This window comes from Giraffa tippelskirchi, chromosome 7 (assembly GCF_054371585.1).
Source record: "Giraffa tippelskirchi isolate mGirTip1 chromosome 7, T2T-mGirTip1v1.2.pri, whole genome shotgun sequence".
Taxonomy (NCBI): Eukaryota; Metazoa; Chordata; class Mammalia; order Artiodactyla; family Giraffidae; genus Giraffa; species Giraffa tippelskirchi.
Window position 1 is genome coordinate 26,854,657 of NC_137281.1, and position 22,554 is coordinate 26,877,210.

At 43.9% G+C, this 22,554-nt stretch overlaps 1 protein-coding gene across 15 annotated transcripts in view; it reads left to right on the forward strand.

Moving 5' to 3' along the window:
- KCTD19 (potassium channel tetramerization domain containing 19) overlaps window positions 1-22,554 on the forward strand; it is a 27,545-nt gene continuing 4,991 nt past the window's right edge. For 8 of the 15 annotated variants that reach the window (XR_014060285.1, XM_081512987.1, XM_081512986.1 and 5 more), the window contains exons 1-9: window positions 1-116; window positions 3,114-3,410; window positions 14,378-14,528; window positions 15,507-15,698; window positions 16,928-17,059; window positions 18,883-19,093; window positions 20,261-20,421; window positions 21,695-21,798; window positions 22,288-22,430. Coding sequence is in view for 12 of the 15 variants with exons in the window: in XM_081512987.1 (XP_081369113.1) it covers window positions 3,126-3,410; window positions 14,378-14,528; window positions 15,507-15,698; window positions 16,928-17,059; window positions 18,883-19,093; window positions 20,261-20,421; window positions 21,695-21,798; window positions 22,288-22,430 (1,379 nt within the window). In the remaining 3 variants the exon portion in view is untranslated. The remainder of the gene's footprint in view (window positions 117-3,113; window positions 3,411-14,377; window positions 14,529-15,506; window positions 15,699-16,927; window positions 17,060-18,882; window positions 19,094-20,260; window positions 20,422-21,694; window positions 21,799-22,287; window positions 22,431-22,554) is intronic. The other 7 variants (XR_014060284.1, XR_014060283.1, XM_081512983.1 and 4 more) reach the window with 1 other exon arrangement.

Sequence of the window (22,554 nt, forward strand, 5' to 3'; positions counted from 1 at the left end):
GCTCCCGAGGTCCGTTATTGTCCTGGTCACGTGCCTGTTCACCCGCTTCTGGAGCCTGGACCATGGTATGGAGCCCGCCCTGGCGGGGGCGCCAAAAGCACTAAAACAGCGAATGGGTGCGATGTGGTCGAGGATTAGGGCTGTGGGGTTAGGGACCTGACTCTGGGACACAGGGTGGATATAGCCCCAGCTTTGAAGGGTCTGGGGGCTAGTTCTGAGGAGTCAGAAGAATGTGCCTGCTTTGACAGTTGAAATGTTCTGAGGATGCGGGGGTGGGACTCCAGGTCTGAAAGATGAGGCTGTGCCTCGGACGGGGTAAAGGTCTTCAATCTCAGTGCTTGGGGAATGTTGACTTTGAGGCAAGGCGGTGGCCTGGTGGGTGAATGTAATGGCGGGTAGGGGATTTGAAGGATTGGGTTGAAGGGCAGCTCCCTGAGGCATGATGGAAAGCTCCAGATATGAAACCCTGGCTCTGAGGAGTTGCTGCTGCTGCTAAGTCGCTTCAGTCGTGTCCGACTCTGTGCGACCCCATAGACGGCAGCCCACCAGGCTCCGCCATCCCTGGGATTCTCCAGGCAAGAATACTGGAGTGGGTTGCCATTTCCTTCTCCAGTGCATGAAACGGAAAAGTGAAAGTGTAGTCGCTCAGTCGCGTCCGACTCTGAGTGACCCCATGAACTGTAGCCTACCAGGCTCCTCCGTCCATGGGATTTTCCAGGCAAGAGTACTGGAGTGGGGTGCCATTGCCTTCTCCGCTGGGGAGTTGAGGTCCTGTCTATAGACCATGAGGTAGTTCTAGTTCTAGAAATTGATTTGGAAGCGGGATCAACTGATTGATCTTCTTTAGGGGTGAAGGATCAGTGTGGGGAAGAGAGATACACTCTTTGGGATGGAGTAGTGATGACTACAGGCTACCCTGTTTCCTGCAGTCAATCTGACAAGAAGCCTTTTGTCTTTCAAGAACTACAAGCCCCTGTTCAGTTCAGTTCAGTCGCTCTGTCGTGTCCGACTCTTTGAGACCCCATGAATCGCAGCACGCCAGGCCTCCCTGTCCATCACCAACTCCCGGAGTTTACCCAAACCCATGTCCATTGAGTCGGTGATGCCATCCAGCCATCTCATCCTCTGTCGACCCCTTCTCCTCCTGCCCCCAATCCCTCCCAGCATCAGGGTCTTTTCCAATGAGTCAACTCTTCGCGTGAGGTGGCCAAAGTATTGGAGTTTCAGCTTCAACATTAGTCCTTCCAATGAACACCCAGGACTGATCTCCTTTAGGATGGACTGGTTGGATCTCCTTGCAGTCCAAGGGACTCTCAAGAGTCTTCTCCAACACAACAGTTCAAAAGCATCAATTCTTTGGCACTCAGCTTTCTTCACCGTCCAACTCTCACATCCATACATGACTACTGGAAAAACCATAGCCTTGGCTAGACAGACCTTTGTTGGCAAAGTAATGTCTCTGCCTTGACTAGACGGACCTTTGTTGGCAAAGTAATGTCTCTATCTAGGTTGGTCATAACTTTCCTTCCAAGGAATAAGCGTCTTTTAATTTCATGGCTGCAATCACTATCTGCAGTGATTTTGACAGGCCCTTGTAGGGCCAGCTAATCACCTTTAAGGAGAATAGAAAGCAAAATCGTGTTTGTGTGCATATTTATGCTTTCTGGTCTAGGTGGGGTCCTTACTCTCAGCTTGTCATGTTCAGCCTTAGCCATGTTTAGAAAGGCCAGGACTTAACAGCTTAGCTTAGCTTATTCGATTGGTTTTTCCACTTCTGCTTCTGAGAGTCTTGTCACCATTTTACAATTTGTAATCCTTCTCTTCATGTCCCCTTTAATTCTTCTAGCCTCAAACATGACATGTATAATTGTTCTTCTTTATATCTGAATATTTAAACCAGGCTTCTTATAAGAGAAAAGAACCTCACTCCCTTCTTCATTGCATGCATTTATTTTCTTTACCCAGATGTCAAAATTGGAGATGGCAGGTTTTTGTTGGAGAAGTGGACTTTTCCTCCCTTGAGCAACCACCTTATTTTAACAATCTCCCCCACCTCCCAGCATTTTAATGCAGATTTTGAAACATTTAGAAAGGTTGAAAGAATTTTACAGTGAAACTATATAGCAACCACCGAGATTCTACAGTGAACATTTTGTAGTTGTTTAATCACATATCCTCTATCCATTCCTCCATTGATTCATCTTATCTTTTGATAAATTTAAAAATAAATTAGAAATATTGGTACATTGCGCCCCAATCACTTCAACATGCATAATTTTTACCTAGAATTTGTTAACCTGAAACAATTAGGTTTTGTTTTTAACCAGTAAAACAGGTTTATTTGGGAACAGTAAAGAACTGCAACTCAGGACAGGCAATTATGGTGAACCACATGCAAGTCTGGTAAAGTGGAAGAGAGGAAACTTTTGTAGAGGAGAAGGGGAAGTTGGGAAGGGCTGTTATAAAAAAAAACAACACTGGAGGAAACTGTGAGTTTGAAGTTTAGTGACTTTTCATTGGCTCAGTTGTGACAATGTCTCATTGGTTGAGCTGTCCCAGGCAAGGAGAAAATCATTCTTCCTCTGTTGGTATGAATTTTAATATTAGCTTGTCAATTTTTGCAAAAGAAAAAAAATCAGTTGGAATTTTCATAGGGATTGTGTTTCATAGGGATCAATTCGAAGAGTATTGCTACCATAACAATACTGTCTTCTGACCCATGAACATGGAAAGATTTTCCATTTATTTAGGTATTTTAAATTATCTTTCAACAATGTTTTGGGGTTTTCAGAGTACACATATTATACTTCTTTTGTTAAATTTATTCCTAAATACTTTGTTCATTTTGATACTATTGTGAATGAAATTGTTTTCTTAATTTCATTTTTGTATTGTTCATTGCTAGCATATAAAAATACAGTTGATTTTTTATATTGATCTGTACCCTTCACCCTTCTTGAATTTATTTCTAGTAATTTCCTAGTGAATTCCTCAGGATTTTCTATTGCAAGATCACATCATCTACAAATAGAGATAATTTTACTTCTTCCTTTCCAATATGGGTGCTTTTTATTTCCTTTTATTGCATAGCTCTCTTTTCATTTTCCCTTTAGGAGGAGCCTGGTATGCCTCATGAGTCAGCAGAGGATTTGTTTCATTTCAATGTCGGGGGCTGGCATTTCTCAGTTCCCAGAAGCAAACTCGCTCAGTTCCCAGACTCCCTGCTATGGAAAGAGGCTTCAGCATTGACCTCTTTGGAAAACCAGAGGTTGTTCATCGACAGAGATGGTTCCACATTCAGACATGTGCACTATTACCTCTACACCTCCAAACTCTCCTTCTCCAGTTGTGCAGAGCTGAACTTGCTCTATGAGCAAGCACTGGGTTTGCAGCTGATGCCTTTGCTGCAGGTAAGATATGCTTATCTTTCAGGAGTGGTGCTCAATAATATAGGCTTTACATCGCTAAAAATTTGTGTCCTTTTATATATTGGTTGCTGAGATGATCCTCTAATGAGAAAAGTGTGATGAGAGAGTTAAAGTAATAAACAATACACTGGAAATGCATGTTCTGAATAAAGGATTTCATCCTAACTCTGCCTTGTCTATACTAGCAGTCCCCATAGACCCCCGGATAGAAATTTCCATCCCCTGAGAGGGTGTTCTTAACTCTTGGAAATCCTAATTTAAGCTTCTCCTTATTTTTGTTACTGAATTTTGAAAGGTGAAAATGCTAGAAATTATAGGATTTGCTACATGCACTGTGTCTGAGATTTAAAATCTGAAAGATGTGTCAGACAACATTACTTCTCATTGTGCCTGTTAGGTACACAGTGTTCACTTACAGCACAGAAAAAAGTCCTGTAGACTGCAGAATCTTTCCTTTGTCTTCACTTCTCTGTTTTCCAAGACTATTCTTTTCTTGGTAAGAGCTGTAAATACCTTTACTTTGAAACCATTATAGTATCACCAGAGAACATTACCTTCTTTCCTAATTTTTCTCCCAACTACAGAAATCATTTCTATGGTTTATCTTAAGTAGTTTATTTTTAGTTTTTGAACAATGACTTTTTTAACCTGGAAGAGCTAAATATTATAACTGGGAAGGACCATTGGTCTTGCTCCATATTAATCCCACTGTCTGGACAAGGTGTTGTTTACTCTGTCTTCAAAAGCACTGATTCAACAAGCCACAGTGCAGCTCAGTGTGCTACCAACTATGCCTCCCCAACACCCCAAAGAGGAGAACTGATGTAGTCCCTGCATATCTGGGACATATAGGATCAAGAACATTTCACAATGCATGTTTTTATGGACACTGTTTACTAAATCAGTATTTAGTATTTAAAAGGTATTATATATTTGGAAATCAAAATCCATATACTCCAGTGCAAATTGTTGTATATTCTTTTTATTTTTTTTTTTAAGTTACCCACCTGAAATAAAAATTTTTTCAACTATCCCAGGGACTGAGCACTAGAATTGCTTACAATTGCTTCAAATTCACTTAAAGGACCTGGAATATCAAAACAGCTGCTGACTTTTTTATTTTTTTGGCTGCACCATATGACTTCTTCCCCAACCAGGGATCAAACCCAGGCCCTTAGCAGTGGAAATGCAGAGTGCTTATACTGAACTGTCAGGGAATTCCCAAGCACCATTTAATGGGGGAAAGGAGGAAGTCAGTTGTTCATTGCAGAAAATCAGAGATCTATGCAACTTTTTTGAAGAACTGTTTTAAAGAGCACAAGGCTATTATACAATTTATCAAGCCCTTTAATTCCTTTGATGTCCTTATTTCCCAAATTGAGACAGAATATATTTGGGAAGCAACTTCTAAACGGGCTCAGCAGCCAATGAATTGGTCCAATTCCAAAGTTGCAAGTTGTGTGAGCAGTAGTAGTATTTGAAGAATCATATGGAGCTGCCTCCCAAAACAGACCATAAAACAAGTGCTTATGTTTCAGAAATGGTGCTTTCAAAGAAATAAACATTTAGGCCAACCCAGCTTAAGTGGTATTTATTCACTGAAGGAGAGTGTAAATACAGCTGGAGAAAAAGACAGCAATCTCAAGCAAATCAACAGCCTCACACATTTCCATCACTTTGCTCACTGTTAAGCCCTGTCCACATACTCAGGTTCTTGCCTAAATGTACACACAGTTTGCTTGGAGAAATCGGAGCTTCCCAATTTTTAAGTCTAAAGACCCTTCTCAGGCAGCTGACTTTAATGTATTTAGCCAGTATTTACTGAAAACTTTCTGGGTATCAGACATTATTCCTATGGGTTTTAAGGAAAACATAGGATGATCCAATAAAAATATAATGTTAACCACATTTGTGAGCCATATATGTAACTTAATTTTTCTAGTAGCCACATTAAAAAAGAAAAAGTGAAATTAAAAATATTTTATTTAACCCAATATATTTAAATTTTATCATTTCAATATGTAATCAATATTTTCTTTCTTATAAAGTATTTATTTTTAATTCATTTATTTTTGGCTGCTCTGTGTCTTCATTGCTGCATATGGGCTTTCTCTAGTTGCAGTGAAGGGGGCTGCTCTCTATCTGTGATGCATGGTCTTCTCATTGTGGTGACTTCTCTGTTGTGGAGCATGGGCTCCATGGAGCACAAGCTCTAGGACACTCAGGCTTCAGTAGCTGTGGGACATGGGCTTAGTTTCCCTGCTCATGTGGAATCATCTCAGACCAGAGACTGAACTGGTGTCTCCTGCATTGGCAGGCAGATTCTTAATCACTGGACCACCAGGGAATTCCATGTAATCAGTATTTTAAAGTTAATATATTTTACATTCTTTTCATGTACCAAGTCTTCAAAATCTGATGTGTGTTTTACACTTACAGCACATCTCAGATTCATGCTATCACATTTCAAGTACTCAGTAGCCACATATTGGACAACACTATTCTAAATTGTTCTAACCTGTTAGTGCTGCTCATTGTAGAGTCCTTCAGATTTAGCCCCTAACAATAAAAACAGGACTTTGCCTCCCACTAACTAAAGTTCCCATGCTCTCAACACATGGCATATCCTACTCAGGATTATCTATGATATAGTAAGTTTTGTTGGAAAACCATACAGGAACCAACTAGTAGAATGAGATGGGAAGCCTCTGGAGGACAGGTGGCTGAGCTCACAGTCCTGCTCTGCTCTCTACCCTTCCTCATTCCCTCACATCTCTACCCTTTATCTCTCCCATTCCTCCTTGCCATCTACCTGCCCATCCTACCTCCTTCCGGCCTATAGCTTTGGCCTTCAAAGGGCACACTCACTACCTATTATTGTCTTGATTCTAAGTGTAACAGTAACATGTATTGAGCACCAATCACAGGCCAAGTACTGGAGATACAGAATGAACTATATAGTCATATAAGGTCAGATAGAGGTGTGTGCTATGAAGAAAAGAGCAGTGTTTCCTGTGTAATAGTGAAAGAGGAAGACATTTCTGTATTCTAGAACTTCTTGGGGTTTCAGAATGTGTTTATATGATTTTCTCTTCAAAAAATTTTTTTTGGTTCACTTGTTTTTTGTTTATTTCTTGGCCACATTGCATGGCATGTGGGATCTTAGTTCCCCAACCAGGGATTTAACCCACGCACCCTGTATTGAAAAGGCAGAGTCTTAACCCCTGGACCACCAGGGAAGTCTCTGATTTTCTTTTTTTTATGTATAACTTTTATTTATTCTATCAATCACTACCCTTATAGTACTGGAATATGTTGAAAGAATAAAGCATTTATATTTAATCTGTTTTTTAAGTACAGTTGTGTAGTATGTCATAAGGAGATAGCAAGTGACTGAGGTCAGCTACTCCTTTAGAAAGAGTGGTCAGGGCTGGATTTATTGAAGGCAATATTTGAGCAGAAGACTGAATGAAAAATGGATAAGATATGGAGATGTCTAGGAAAAAGCTTTGAGGCATAAGAACAACAAACACAAATGCCCTGAGGTTATAATGGCTTGGAAGAGGCAGACTCAGCGGCCATTGTCAGGTACAGTGAGAAGCAGAGAGATACCAGGACTTCCCTGGTGGTCCAGTGGTTAAGACTCCATGCTTCCACTGCAGGGGATGAAGATTCAACCCCTTGTCAGGGAACAAAGATCCCACATGCCACACAGTGTAGGAGTAGCGAGATGTAAAAAGTAGATGAGGTCAGAGGATGTTACAGATCAGATCTTGCAGAGTTGTACAGGCGACTATACAGGATCTATTCTAAATGTTATAGGTAGCTTTTGGAGATGTTTAAAGAAAGAAAGAAAATTATCAAATTTTAAATTTTAAAAGATCATTATACCTTGGGTTAAACAATGGGTGTCAGGTACAACGTCAAAAATATGAGCAACAAAAGAATTAGATGAATTTTGAATTTCATCAAAATTTAAAAATTTTGTGCTTCAAAGGACACCATCAAGAAACTGAAAAGACAACACACAGAATGGAACGAAATATTTGCAAATCATATATCTGGTAAGGGACATGTATCCAAAATATATAAAGAACTCTTACAACTAAACAACAAAAAGACAATCAAATTTAAAATGAGCAAAGGGGATTGCCCTGCTGGTCCAGTGAAAGTCCACTGGAGAGTTGAGAGTCCACCCTTCAATGCAGAGGACACGGATTTGATCCCTGGTCCAGGATGATCCCACAAGCCACGGAGCAAGTGGGCCCATCTGCCACAACTACTGAGCCTGAGCTGTAGAGCCCATGAACGACAACTAATGAGCCCACGTGTTGGAACTACTGAAGCCTGAGTGCCTAGAGCCTGTACTCTTCCAACAAGCATAACCACCACAATGAGAAGCCCACACACTGCAATGAAGGGTAGCCCCTGCTCACCACAACTAAAGAAAGTCTGCACTCAGCTACAAAGATCCAGTGCAGCCAAAATAAATAAATTTAAAAAGCATTTGAATAGACATTTCTCCAAAGAAGATATATAAATGGGCAATAAGCACATGAAAAGGTGCTCAATATCACTAGCCATCAAGGAAATGCAAATCAAAACCACGATTAAGTTACCACTTCATATCCACTAGGATGCCTCTCATCAAAAAGACAGTAACAGGTGTTAGCAAAGATAGGGTGAAATTAGAACCCTCATACACTGCTGATAGGAATGTAAATTAGTACAACCTCTTTGGCAAGCAGTCTGGCAGTTCCTCAGAAAGTTAAAACATGGTGTTACCATATGACTCAGCAGTTCCACTCCTAGGTATATACCCAAGAGAAATTAAAACCTACAGAATGTCCACACGGACACTTGTAGACAAATGTTCATAGCAGAATTATTCATAAAAGCCAAAAAGTGAAAACAACCTGTATGTTCATCAGCTGATGAATAGACAAAATGGTATATTTATACAATGAAATATTATTTGTCAGTAAAAGGAATGAAGTACTGATACATGTAACAATGAAAATGAACTTTGAAATGTTATGCAAAGTGAAAGAATCAGACGCAGAAGACCATATATCGTATGAGTCCATTTATATAAAATGTGCAGAATAGGCAAAGTTACAGGGACAGAAAGTAGATCAGTGGTTGCCTAAGGCCAAGGTACAGGGTGAGAAGGATAGAGTGAGCAAAAATGGGCAATGGACTCTTAAATGGGCATAGGGTTTCTTTTTATGACGTTAAAATAGACTGTGATGATGGTTGCACAATTCTGTGAATATGCTAAAAATTACTGAATTGTACAATTTAGGTGAGTAAATTTTTTCATTTATATATATAATATGAAATGTATTCATATTACATCTCCTGCATTGGCAGGCAGATTCTTTAATACCACCTGGGAAGCCCATAAAATATGAAATTTATTCACATTAGAAATAATATGAAACATTTCAATAGAGCTATAAAAAATCATTAACTTCTGGCTTAACATTAGGAGTCAGCAAACTACATCATGGGCCAAATCCAGCCCATTACCTTTTTTGTACAACTTATGAACCAAGAATTGTTTTTACATTTTTAGATGGTTGAAAAAATCAAAAGAAAAATATTTGTGACACATAAAAATTATATGCAAGTCAAATTTCAGGGTTCTGAAGTGCAGGCTCAGAGGGAAAAATCAGGAGTTTGGATTCAAATGTATTAAGTTTGAGAGGCAAGAAAATGGTGCTTGTTAAAAATCTGGATGGTGATGGGGGCAGGCAGCCAGATGTATAGATCTGGAATTCAAGGAAGCAGTCAGGTCTAGAGACATAAATTTGGAGTCCTCAAGGTTGGTATGTAAATCCTCAACCCTGGATGGTTAGGAATGTCATATCTTGTTCACAGGGGGAGCATAAACTAGTCATTACAGTTCAGTTCAGTCGCTCAGTCGTGTCCGACTCTTTGCGACCCCATGAATCGCAGCACGCCAGGCCTCCCTGTCCATCACCAACTCCCGGAGTTTACCCAAACCCATGTCCATCGAGTCAGTGATGCCATCCAGCCATCTCATCCTCTGTCGTCCCCTTCTCCTCCTGCCCCCAATCCTTCCCAGCATTAGGGTCTTTTCCAATGAGTCAACTCTTCGCATGAGGTGGCCAAAGTATTGGAGTTTCAGCTTCAACATTAGTCCTTCCAATGAACACCCAGGACTGATCTCCTTTGGGATGGACTGGTTGGATCTCCTTGCAGTCCAAGGGACTCTCAAGAGTCTTCTCCAACACCACAGTTCAAAAGCATCAATTCTTCGGCACTCAGCTTTCTTCACCGTACAACTCTCGCATCCATACATGACTACTGGAAAAACCATAGCCTTGACTAGACAGACCTTTGTTGGCAAAGTAATGTCTCTGCTTTTAAATATGCTATCTAGGTTGGTCATAACTTTCCTTCCAAGGAGTAAGCGTCTTTTAATTTCATGGCTGCAATCACCATCAGCAGTGATTTTGGAGCCCAAAAAATAGTCTGACACTGTTTCTACTGTTTCCCCATCCATTTCCCATGAAGTGATGGGACCAGATGCCATGATCTTAGTTTTCTGAATGTTGAGCTTTAAGCCAACTTTTTCACTCTCTTTCACTTTCATCAAGAGGTTCTTTAGTTCTTCTTCACTTTCTGTCATAAGGGTGGTGTCATCTGCATGTCTGAGGTTATTGGTATTTCTCCCGGCAATCTTGATTCCAGCTTGTGTTTCTTCCAGCCCAGCGTTTCTCATGATGTACTCTGCATATAAGTTAAATAAGCAGGGTGACAATATACAGCCTTGATGTACTCCTTTTCCTATTTGGAACCAGTCTGTTGTTCCATGTCCAGTTCTAACTGTTGCTTCCTGACCTGCATACAGGTTTCTCAAGAGGCAGGTCAGGTGGTCTGGTATTCCCATCTCTTTCAGAATTTTCCACAGTTTATTGTGATCCACACAGTCAAAGGCTTTGGCATAGTCAATAAAGCAGAAATAGATGTTTTTCTGGAACTCTCTTGCTTTTTCAATGATTCAGAGGATGTTGGCAATTTGATCTCTGGTTCCTCTGCCTTTTCTAAAACCAGCTTGAACATCTGGAAGTTCACGGTTCACGTATTGCTGAAGCCTGGCTTGGAGAATTTTGAGCATTACTTTACTAGCATGTGAGATGAGTGCAATTGTGCGGTAGTTTGAGCATTCTTTGGCATTGCCTTTCTTTGGGATTGGAATGAAAACTGACCTTTTCCAGTCCTGTGGCCACTGCTGAGTTTTCCAGATTTGCTGGCATATCGAGTGCAGTACTTTCACAGCATCATCTCTGAGGATTTGAAATAGCTCAACTGGAATTCCATCACCTCCACTAGCTTTGTTCGTAGTGATGCTTTCTAAGACCCATTTGACTTCACATTCCAGGATGTCTGGCTCTAGGTGAGTGATCACACCATCGTGATTATCTGGGTCGTGAAGATCTTGTTTGTACAGTTCTTCTGTGTATTCTTGCCACCTCTTCTTAATATTAATGCCACAGTGCTTCCTAGAATTTTCTCTGTAATTCGGGAAGTCCCCTTTGTATAAATGTAATCTACTCCAAGCCTCACACATACTATTAGCTTGGTTGGGAGTCACAGCTGCTACTGCAGAGTGTGAAGTTTTTCTTCAGGATAACTCACAAGGCTTCAAGGTTCATGGCAGACTGTTGTTTCCCTTTTTCTTGCCTCCCTGAAGTCCACCAAGGACTTAGTATGTTGACAGTACATGCTAATTGTATTTCCTTTTTCATGTCTTCTGAGGACTTGTAAGTTTGGAAACTTAAATTGTTCCACCTGTGAGTGTTCCGCTGCTGCTGCTGCTAAGTCGCTTCAGTCGTGTCTGACTCTGTGCGACCCCATAGACAGCAGCCCACCAGGCTCCCCCGTCCCTGGGATTCTCCAGGCAAGAACACTGGAGTGGGTTGCCATTTCCTTCTCCAAGTGTTCTGCTACCGGCAAGCAAACCAAATAGGCCTGCAACCCTTGTGCTCAAGGGAGCCAGAGAGTTTTTATGTTGATCACACAAATGATGCTTTTAAGAAAAAAGACCACTGACAAGTCTCACATTTCCAATTTCTTATGATATAAGACAGATTACCACTGTGATCTTGTAAAGGAAGATTTCATAAACAGCAGATACTTACCCCAACAGTATAGCTCATCTGTGGATGTGGGTAGGTGGACAACTCAAGTATGAATGCTTCAACATGGCATCAGGGCTCCTCACAGGACAGCCCATCTGCTTGTCCTGGCTCATGTCCCAACACATAGATAAGTCTACATGCATGCATAGACACACATGCATGCACACATGCTCACACTCAAACACACACATACACACACGCCCACCTCTTAGTGTCCAGTCAGGTCACTGAGCACCCTAAATGCTTCCTCTCAACACCTTTTCACTTGCTGTTCCCTCTTTCTAGAACACTTCCCCTTCAAGAATTAGCCTAAATGAGGCCCACAGGAAGACTTGCCTGACATTTCCAGGTAGTTTTGCCTCTGCTCTCAGAGCAGTGCTAATTCTGTTGGGATCATGTATTCATATGTCTTCCTCCCTCACTAGCTTGTATTCTTTTCTTGTTTACATTCCCAGCATCACAGTACTGGGCCCATAGCAGGTGTTTAATAAGTATGTGCTGACAGAACACTAAATGATGTATCCCAGATGACGTGTGAAGGCCGAATCTACTTCAGGGTGGGGGGCTGGAGCTAGCAGTGGCGGGGCAGGTTAGAGATGCTGATAGGTGTGTCTTATTTGGCTTGTTTGGCTGACAGCATCTATTCTGCGTATCCTTTTGTTCAACCAATCTTGCTCCTCTGAGCTTCCAAGTGGTGCTGGCCCTTGTCTTTACAAAGCAGTTGGAGATTTGCAAGCTCCCCCAGGCTCTCTTACCATCACATTCCTTCCAACGGCCCACATCAGAGCATAAGGCTTCTCTGAGCACTGTTGCTGTTTTGGAAAAGCTCGGTTAAGTCCCAGGGCTCTGCCAGTAGGGCATTTGTCAGCCATCTTTTGGCAACTATGCATACACACACTTGCCCCCATGCCATCAGTCTTATGTTACTTCTGATTGACATAGGTTTTCACTATAATCTGAGCCAAAAGCAACATTAATTATCCTTGTGCTAGCAGTTAGCCATTTGAATTCGGGTGTGTATTTCCCTAAAGAAATCCTCCCTCTAATAATTTCTGGGTCATAACATATGAAGAGTAAAAGTACTAGGAGTAGTATTCAGGCAGACAAAAGGGGAATTAAAGTCCGTGGAAGACCAGCCACACACACTGGCAACTTTAGTCAGCAAAGCCAAGGGGCAGCTGAAAGCATAAGCTCTCTGAAGTGCTCTTCATTCATTCATTCATTCCACAAAAATACATTGAGATCCCACAAAGACTACTGTGGTTGCTGTAAATGCAGCAGAGAACAAAATAGACAGGGTCCTCATAGTCTTGAAGGTTATATATATTCAGGGAGACTGGCAGACAGTAAATAAACAAGTGGGTGTTACTGAGAATAATAAAGCAGAGTAAAGGGGTTAGGGGTCCATGGATTCGTAGAGCAGCCAAATGGCTTCCCATGAGTGGAAGGCCTTATATTTCTAGAAATCAGAGCAAGGATTGCTTGAGAGAGTTTAGGAAAAAACCTAGTTGGGGCTCCTGGGTCTAATGCATGCAGCATGTTCTTGACTGGCAAGAATTGCAATCCTTGTAGATTTACTTGTTTGGGTTTTTTTTTTTCCCTATTTTAGATTTGTCAAAAACTTCTTGGAGGAAATGATACTGCTCATACTTTACATTAGTGGAAGTAGCAGGAAATGGAGACAATTTATAAAAATTTCATTTATATAAATTAGATCATTCCTGCAACTAGCACACCTCTCAAGCTAGTTGAACTCTCACTTCTGACCTTCCCCAAAGGACACACCTGGGTACCAAACAGCACCTCCAAATAGGGGATTTAGGTCCATCCTCAAACAGGTTGTTCTCCTGGGTGGCATTTCCCTCCCCCAAGATGTCCCCTCCCCAGAGGCCAATTTAGAATTGTTCAAGAGCGCCACTGTTCCTTCCACTGAGATAGAATCTCAGGATTTAAATCTGCAGATGAAGTAAATGGCTGGTTCAGGTTCCTTGATCTGGTTAGATTAGGATAGGCTTTGAATGATACGATGTCTCTTGCAAGCTCTCACTAGTTTCACTCCCTTTTTATACTACTTCACCCAATTTTGTTGTTGTTGTGCTGGGTCTCAGCTACAGCAGGCAACATTTCTCAAATGAATGAGTGACAGACTCTCTTCTGCTGTTTCACATATGCACTTTTCTCTTCCATTGTTCATTGCCTCCAGGAAAGCACTCCTCATGACCCCACCATTATCCAGTCCTTCCACAAATCCACCAGCCACTCAAAGTGGGGAAGATTCCCCACTGTGGTCCCCTCCTTTTGCAGGTCTTAAGCAGTTATGGGGGTGCAGTTTATAGCCATGGCCACCAGAGGGCTCTTCTCAAAGCTCAGGATTCCTTGGGCAGCTTTTGGAGAGCACCTGTGTAGTAAGCAGGTTCTTTAATTAGCTTCACACTGAATCTGAGGTGTTCTGTCCATTATGAGGCTCTTAGAAAAAAAAAACCGGTCATGTGGTGCCTTTAGAGGACTACTTTTTAATGATTAACTATAAATTACTCTTAAAGTTGTATAAGATAAATTTTATCACTCAAAATTATAAAGCAGAAAAACTGCTTCAAAATCATAAAGGAAATATTCATCAATATTTTGAATAACATCATATCATCTTATAGACCTAAATTGAGTGAGAGACTCAATTTATTTCAAAACACTTTACCAAATCATGGTATTTTACCCCAGAATTGGTAGAGATTTACTTGGTTTAAAATTTTCAAAGCAATAACCTTCTTTATCTAACAGACTCTAGATAATCTGAAGGAAGGGAAACACCATCTACGTGTGAGGCCTGCAGACATACCTGTTGCCGAGAGAGCATCTCTGAACTACTGGCGAACGTGGAAGTGTATCAGCAAACCCTCAGAATTTCCTATAAAAAGCCCAGCCTTCACAGGTATCACCACAGGCTGACCTTTTCTGAAGCCTATATTGGCTTCCCTTCTCACTCTAACAGAAGTGGAGAGTGCCCTGATTTCTGAACTAATTCTAAATGATTTCTCTACCTTCCTGTCATCTCCTTTGATTTTGTACCTGCCACATGCCCTCTCCATGGCTGCTTACCCACTGGAACTAAACATTCTTCTGCATTTTCATGCCTCTGCATACTGGTTTCACCGGGGCAAGGCTAGGCTGCCCTCCACCCTGTCCTAGTGGTCAGGGAACTCTACCATCAAGTCACCTCTAACCACTACACAAGGAATGTGTCCAAATGATCACTGCTTGGTGGGTGCCTTGTAGTATAGACTGACTTATTTGAGACACAAGAATAGACATTCATGATTATTGATGGGTTTAGAGCTTTGGGGAGAGTTAAAAGGATCTATTTTATCTGTAGGTCATTTATTTTATCTGTAGTTGGTTTGATCAATTAGAAAGAAACAAATGGGTAACCAGTATGAATTTTTCAAAAATTTTTTTTCCATTTTATTACTTTAAAAAACTAAACTTCTCATCATAGCCCACCCCAGGCCCTTTCTTACTATCCTAACTTCATTTTGGCCATTTCCCTCCCCCATGCCTTCCTAAGCTCTGTTCACCTTGGCTCTTTCATTCCGTGAATCCTTCAAGTAATGTCTCCCCAGCTGGAAACCAGTATGAATTTAATGACTTTAAGTATATAAGCCAAAATTTCACATGTCCCACTGCCCTTCACTGCAGAATAGATAGATTTCTCTTGCCCTGTTCCCCACCACATTCTCGCCAAACCCAGGTTACACTGAAAGGAGTGAGTGAGAAGGAGGCATCTGGCAGGGACCATCTCTGCGATGATCTCTCCAGCTTCCTCTGGGCCCCCTGGGTCAGTGAGTGCCCCCACCTCTGAGAGCCCTGACCTCTGGAAGTTGGTAATGCCCTTCTGCACATTTTCCTCCAGGCCTACATGATAAGGCACCTTTGGGACTCATGGATACACCACTGTTAGACACCGAAGAGGAAGTGCACTACTGCTTCCTGCCCCTAGACCTAGTGGCCAAGCATCCAAGCCTGGTGACTGAAGACAACCTGCTGTGGCTGGCTGAGACCATGGCCCTGATCGAGTGCGAGTGCAGCGAGTTCCGCTTCATTGGTGATTGTTTTATCTTGGGCGAGGGGAGGTGCGCAGGGGTGGGCAAATAGGGCCCATCCACCCCTCCTGACCCCACACCCCTTGGAGGCCTAGCTTGGGGCTTAGGGCCTCAAGACCTTCCCTGAGCAGAGCTGGTAGAAGCATGACAGAGCCTTCCTGGAGGCAGATGGATTCCCATCATTAGGCTGCCACTAGCCTCAGGGCTATTTTATTCCCTGTTCATTTTGGAAGGGCCTGGGTGTAAAGGGGCACTGGAAACTACCTGTAGTGGTATCAGGGGCCACAAGAGTTGATGCGAAGGGCAAGACCCTGAGCAGAACTCCAAACTACTCTTATTTCTCTTTTATGTATCCATCTAGGCTGTAGACCTCAGTTTCTCTTGCCATAAAATGAGGAAATAGAGTTGTTTCAAAGGATAGTCCCTTCCTGCTCTCATTTGCACTAAACTCAGGATAAAAGGGAAGAAGAAGGGATGGTGAAACGTTCCCCCAAATCATTGCAGAATTGTCTGCTTGAGCTAGTGGCCTAAAGAGGGATAAAATTTTCAACCCTGGACAGAAGAGAGCCTCTGTTCTGCACTGCCCAGGACAGACTCTGGTGAGGTGTGAACTGAACTGACTCTAAGATGATGCTTCTGCTGCCTAGATGAACAGGGAAGGAAACACCCAAATGGTACTGGGGCCCAAATGCCTGGAACCCCAGCCTTTCCTATTCATAGTCACCTGGGAAGTTGTCTATAATATGCTTCTGAATCTCGAAGTTGATTCACACAGGACAGTAGCGTTGGCTCCATCTCTGCCTCCCACACTGCAGTCCAGGCAGGGACAAACTGCAAGTGCCACCTGCCAGCCCAGGCTCACCCAGGTCCTTCCTCTCTAAGCGACAAGACAACTCCCTCTTTTGGAATGACCTGCTCTTGGGTCAAGACTCACAGGGTAAGTCTCAGGGCCAGTGTGCTCACCAGGAGAGCCTGCCTGGTTTGGGAGCCCGAGGCCAGGCCATGGGAAGCCACACCCATGGACTCAAACACAGGAAAATAAAGTAGTTTGGGATCTTTCACCTTGAAAACCACAGACTGAAAGCTAATCTAACCAGGTATGTTCAGAAATTGTTTCAGAACAAGGAGAGCCCAGGATAAGCTGCAGCATCAAAAACCTGCCAAAACCTGGACCTACAATTAGATCAGAAATAACCTCCTTAACCCATTTTGTTTCCCTTTGCTTTTCAAGTGAATTTTCTCCGCTCACAGAAGATTTTGCTACCAGATAATTTCTCCAACATAGATGTGCTTGAAGCAGAAGTTGAAATTCTGGAAATCCCTGAGCTCAGTGAAGCTGTGAGGTTGTACCGAATGAACATGGGTATGTCCCCAGGAAATGTGCCCTCCCCTTGACATCCTGGGGCAGTCTGGGCTTTGACCAGAAAAGCCAAAAACAAACATCTTCCCTCCCACCAACCACTTTGGTTGGTAGTGACAGAAGCGGGTGTTTTGGCTGACTTAGAATCTGAGAAGAGAAATTTCAGCCTGAAACCTGGCATGCCCTCTGTCTGCTCAGTCTTCCCACTGAAATGTAGGTAGCTCAGCCCAGCCTGGCTGGGGAGGGAGGCTGGGCCTGAGGGCAGGTTTCCCAAGGTTAGGGGAGGTCTGCCCTCCTTTTGGACAATTAAACAATTGGGAACTTGTAACTAACCCCCACCTGTCACCCCCATCCTTCTTCTTCCAGGCACAGCTGGAGGGCATGGGAAATTCTTGGGCAAATTCCCCATAGTACTTCAGTTATCCCACCCACCCCCAAATTCCCTTGTCCTTCCTACTTCGAACCTCTGGCTGCCATGCCTGTTTCTGCCTGCTCCTGCCACTTCCTGACCCTGGTCCAATCCAGGCCTTCAGACTCCCAGTCCAATCTCATGCTAATTTGTTCCTCACATTTTTTTATTAGCCTTTCACCATCTCATTTCCAAACCCTGCATGTCTATGGAAGCTACTGTATATATTGCAGGAGTCAACTACCTTGGCATGGCCTCAGTAGGCATTCTGAGAATGCATAGAACTCTTACACATGTGAAGTTTGGCCTGCATGTTGCCAGATATTTATTCTGTGGGAATCAGATCTTCCCTGCTTTGAGGCCCAGTTCTTCCAGACTTCTCCCCAGGCAATTGGAGTCCTATCCTACTTGGGGGTAGTAGCATCCTGCAGCAGGTCTCAGGAGCCTCTTAGGATCTTCCAACCCACTTCAGAGGGTGTGAGTTCAAACCTCTCCCCCAGGGCTTCTGTTCCTCAGAGAACAGAGGTCAGAGATCTGAGCAGAGTGGGGCCTGCTGCTCATGAATTATGTGAAGCTGGAAGGGAGGCATGCTGCTGGACGGGCTCTGTAAACTATCAGCAGCCCCCAAACACCAAGCCTGTTTTTTTGCCTTTCATAAAGCACCATAAGTAAGGAAACATCCCTGGTAGTCTTGAAAATAGAGTCGCCCTCAAACCCCAGCTCTGGCCCACCTAGCTTTGCTGTTTGGGGCAAGTTACTTAGTAACTAACTATGCTCTCAGGACATAGTTTCCTCATCTGTGATAGGAGGAGAATACCACCCCTCCTGCAGGGTTGGAGACAACCCACAAAAATCACCCACCAGCTTGCCGCTGGCCCACGGGTGCCACCGGGACAGGCTCGTGTAGACTGAGCATTATGGCCACTGCAGGAGAACAGTGAGCCAGGAACACGAACACTCAACCTAAAAGTAACACTAGACAATGTGTCTCGGGAAAATCCTGCCCAGGTGTGGTAGGGACTGTGAGTCTGGGAAGCCTGTAATGATATCAGGTTTTCTGCTATCGTTGTCATTCTTTACCCATGGATAATTAGAACAGAGCTTAGAACTAAGGGAAATTCCTGCTGAGACTGGGCCAGATGGCTGTTGTTCTGAAATTCAAGTGTTAGCGATACAGCAAATTAATCCATCTCCCACACCCACCTCACCTCCCAACAGATAGTTTTGACCTCAAGCAGACTGAATATAAAAACTATACTGATGTTCAGCAGATTCAGATGTGGCTGTGCAAGGAAATAAGCTCCCACTAAGCCTCTTCAGTACTGATTCAAGACAGCAGTTGGAAGCAAGACCCAAAGCTTCCAATACAGTTTTGACCATGAGCACCCTAGAAGTCACCCCTTTCTCTCCGGCACAGGTGGCTGTTCCCGGACCTCCTGTCCTCCTCCAAGCCCTGGGAAGGGGGGCCGTTCAGCAGGCCTAGAGTCCGTGAAGCCACTGTACATGATGGCCCTGGGTCTGCTTGTCAAGTACCCAGACTCCGCACTGGGACAGCTCCGCATCGAGAGCACACTGGATGGGAGTAGACTGTACATCACCGGGAACGGGGTCCTCTTCCAGCATGTTAAGTAAGGCCCTCCTTAGAGAATGCTTCCTCCCACTCAGGCTGAGCTTTACCTTTCTCTAGGAACCACCCTGGGACCCTATCCATGAGTCAGAGGAAATACAGGACAAACCTATCATTTTAGCCACTCTCACCATCTGCGTCAGTACCACCAAATCTGGGCCTTAAAGGAGAGGGCTGGTGCCAAGGTGTAAGGTTCCTAAGGTTCAAAGGTCTCAAACTGTTTCATATTTTCATCCTCTGCAATCCATCACTGGTTCTAGCCCTGGGCTAGGTCCAAGGTGGCCAGGCCACAGCCACAACACTCAGGGTGCTGGATATTCCCCCTGCCATATTCCCCCTCCTACAAAAGTCCTCCCCAAGGACACACAGAAAGTCCAGAACCAGGGATGAGCACCCTGCCCCCCTCCAAGAGCAAGGCAAAATAGGCTTCTTGAAGGAAGTGATGTCTTGCCTATGCCCTGGGGAATGAGCTGATAGTGAGTGTTCCTACTAGTGCTGGGCATGGATTCTAATCCTGTTTTATAGAAGGGTAAAGAGGTTCTGAATAGAACTCTCTTAGGCTCACAAGACACTGGTACCAAAACTAAAGATAGAAGTGGCTTTTCCTGAGCACCTGTGGAGACGGTCAGCCAACCTCAAACACTGTCTTACCCCAAGGGTGGGGCCTTTGTGACCCACCCTCATCCATGTGTCCCAGAGATGTCCCACTCCTGAGGTCACAGGACATGGAGGGCAAAGACAAGCGCCTTTAGAGGCAGTGGGGTTGATATTCAGGTCCCTAGCTTCTTTCCTGGGCACAGAAGGTATTAGTTATCTCCCAAACCATGACAGGCTGCCACACAGTGACTGAGATGTCTTGGGGCGGAAATAGAGTGGCTAGGCCCTGGCCTGGATTCTAGAACCCAAGACAGGGCCTGGAGGCTTGCAACTAGTCAATTTAGAGGGCTTTGCTGAAACAGGTCAAGCTCAGCCCCAAAAGGATGAGTCTATGTGTCCAAATTTACCCACTATGAGACAGCAACAGAAACCAGTTAAGGAAATGATGTTAGTGGCCACAAGTTTGAGTCAGTGTTTAGGGCAAGACATTCTAGATATGGAAAGTTGACAGGCTGGACTCCCTTGGGGTGCAGTGCTGAAGCGCTCTGTGACAGGTCTTTCTTCTTGGCAGGAACTGGCTGGGGACTTGCCGTCTGCCCCTGACTGAGACCATTTCTGAGGTGTACGAGCTCTGTGCCTTCCTGGACAAGAGGGACATCACCTACGAGCCAATGAAAGTGGCTCTCAAGACTCATCTGGAGCCAAAGACTCTGGCATCCATGGATGTGCTCAGTAAATAAAGAAGCTTCTCAGTTTGGATGCAGCAGGAGGGTCTAGGGGATAGGAGAGGAAAGATAAAGCTGGCCAGAGCTAGGAACTATAGATGGAACAGGAAAGGAAAGCCAGACTAACATTTGTGGGTTTTGCCTAAAAGGAAACTTTCATGTTAGGTGAAAGTTAGGCCCACTCCCCACACCAAGCCCACAAGTAGCCTCAAGTAGTACAGGCTGAACCATGCAGATGGGGGCTGCATGGGTCCCCAAGGGCAGGCCTGCTCTGGCCCTGGGAGCTGACACTGTGCCCTTTGGGTCCTCACAGCCATCCAGAGAAGAATGGTCCCTGGGTTCATTTAACAGAGGACACAGAGGCTCAGGGAGGGAACCTGCTCATATTATGAGACTGTGGTCAAGCTGGGATTTAAATCTGAGTCTAAAGCTAAAGTTGTTTCACCAGTGCCTATAACTGTTTACTAACACAAAGTTTTATATCAATTTATGCTATATTACTATCATTCAGAAACAATATTTATTTGAGCACCTACCATAAACCAGGACATCAGATAACACTAGGAGTATAGAAAGGAGCAAAACAGACCCAGTCTCTTATTTTTATAGGGTTCACAGTCTAATGATATACCTCTTGGTTATATGATGTTTATATACCCTTCATTCATGACAAAGTTCACTAGAAACTGATTCTCAAATACCAGAACAAAGCCTAAATCTAGTCATCCCCAGGAAAAGGGTCATGAATTCACCCTCCCAGAATAAAGCCTGTTCTCAAGGCTTGGTCTCTGTAATGATGAGAGGCTGAGTCTGTGATATCTGCCAAACCATAAGTGCAAACATACAGAGGGACTCCTAGCTCCAGTCTGAGCGGCCATGTGGAAAATTACACACCCAGGACACACCCAGCCAGAAACTGAAGGGCTTAGCAATATAAGTAGAAAGGAACATTAGTCAAGCTTTCTTGGGAGAGGTGGGCCAGGGGTAGGTAGAACAGCAGTGCCCCTGGGGTTGGTGGCCCTCCCCCAACTCAGAATCACCAGCTGACCCTCCAGCTACTGTTCTAAACCCATCTCACCACCCAGGAAACTCTATGGTAAGCCACAGGGCAGGCCGGAGGAGCAGAGAGGGCTGGTGTTAGGGATTTCTGCTACTCAGAGTAGGCAACAGATACAACTGATGAAGATACTGAGTCTTAACATGTGATGCCTTATTGACCAAATGCCCTACCTAATGTCCTTCTGGCCATGTGACATGTTCCCTCTTATTGGTTTCCTTAGATGAGGAGTGGACAGCAGAAATCACTGTGTATTCCTCCCAACAGATCATCAAAGTTTATGTTGGAAGCCACTGGTATGCAACCACCCTGCAGACCCTGCTGAAGGTACTGCTGGCCTGAGGCTGCCCTCTTCTCCTTGCAGCTTCTGTGGCTGAGATGCTTTGGAACCTGTCACTGACCCTCACACAGCCTCCAGCACCTGCTTAGATCAAGGATTTTTCCCCCTACTCCTAGGTCCAGAGTGCTCTTACTGCATGAGCAGCAGGCTGGGAAAGCCTTCAGGAGTCTGGGTAGGGAGGGGCCTGGACCAAGGCAGGACGTAGGGTAAGGTCCCCAACACCTCAAGAGAGTGGTTGAGGAGGCAGCAATACTTCAAGCAGAGATGACGTGCTTCTCCCTGGATGCTCTGCTCTTCCTATGTGTCTCCTTGTGGCCAACAAGATGGGGAGATAGAAATCCCAAAGCCTCTGCTCTGGAACGGGTGGGAAAACGAAGACTGACCTACCCCTTAATGAGGACATAGCCCTTTAACTAACAGACTAACAGACTAACTAACTAACTGACTAACAGAGTCTGATGTCCAACCCTTTGCAGTATCCAGAACTGTTGTCCAACTCTCAGAGAGTGTACTGGATAACATACGGACAGACCCTGCTGATCCACGGGGATGGCCAAATGTTCCGACACATTCTCAACTTCCTGAGGCTTGGAAAACTATTTTTACCATCTGAATTTAAGTGAGTGCAGGAAGGAAATGATATGATGAAACTCCCATCCCTCTGCAAGGAGGAAATTTGAATTTGCAGCCTTGACAGAGGAGATTATGTTATTTCCAACATGTGAACTGCTGTTCAGAGCAGC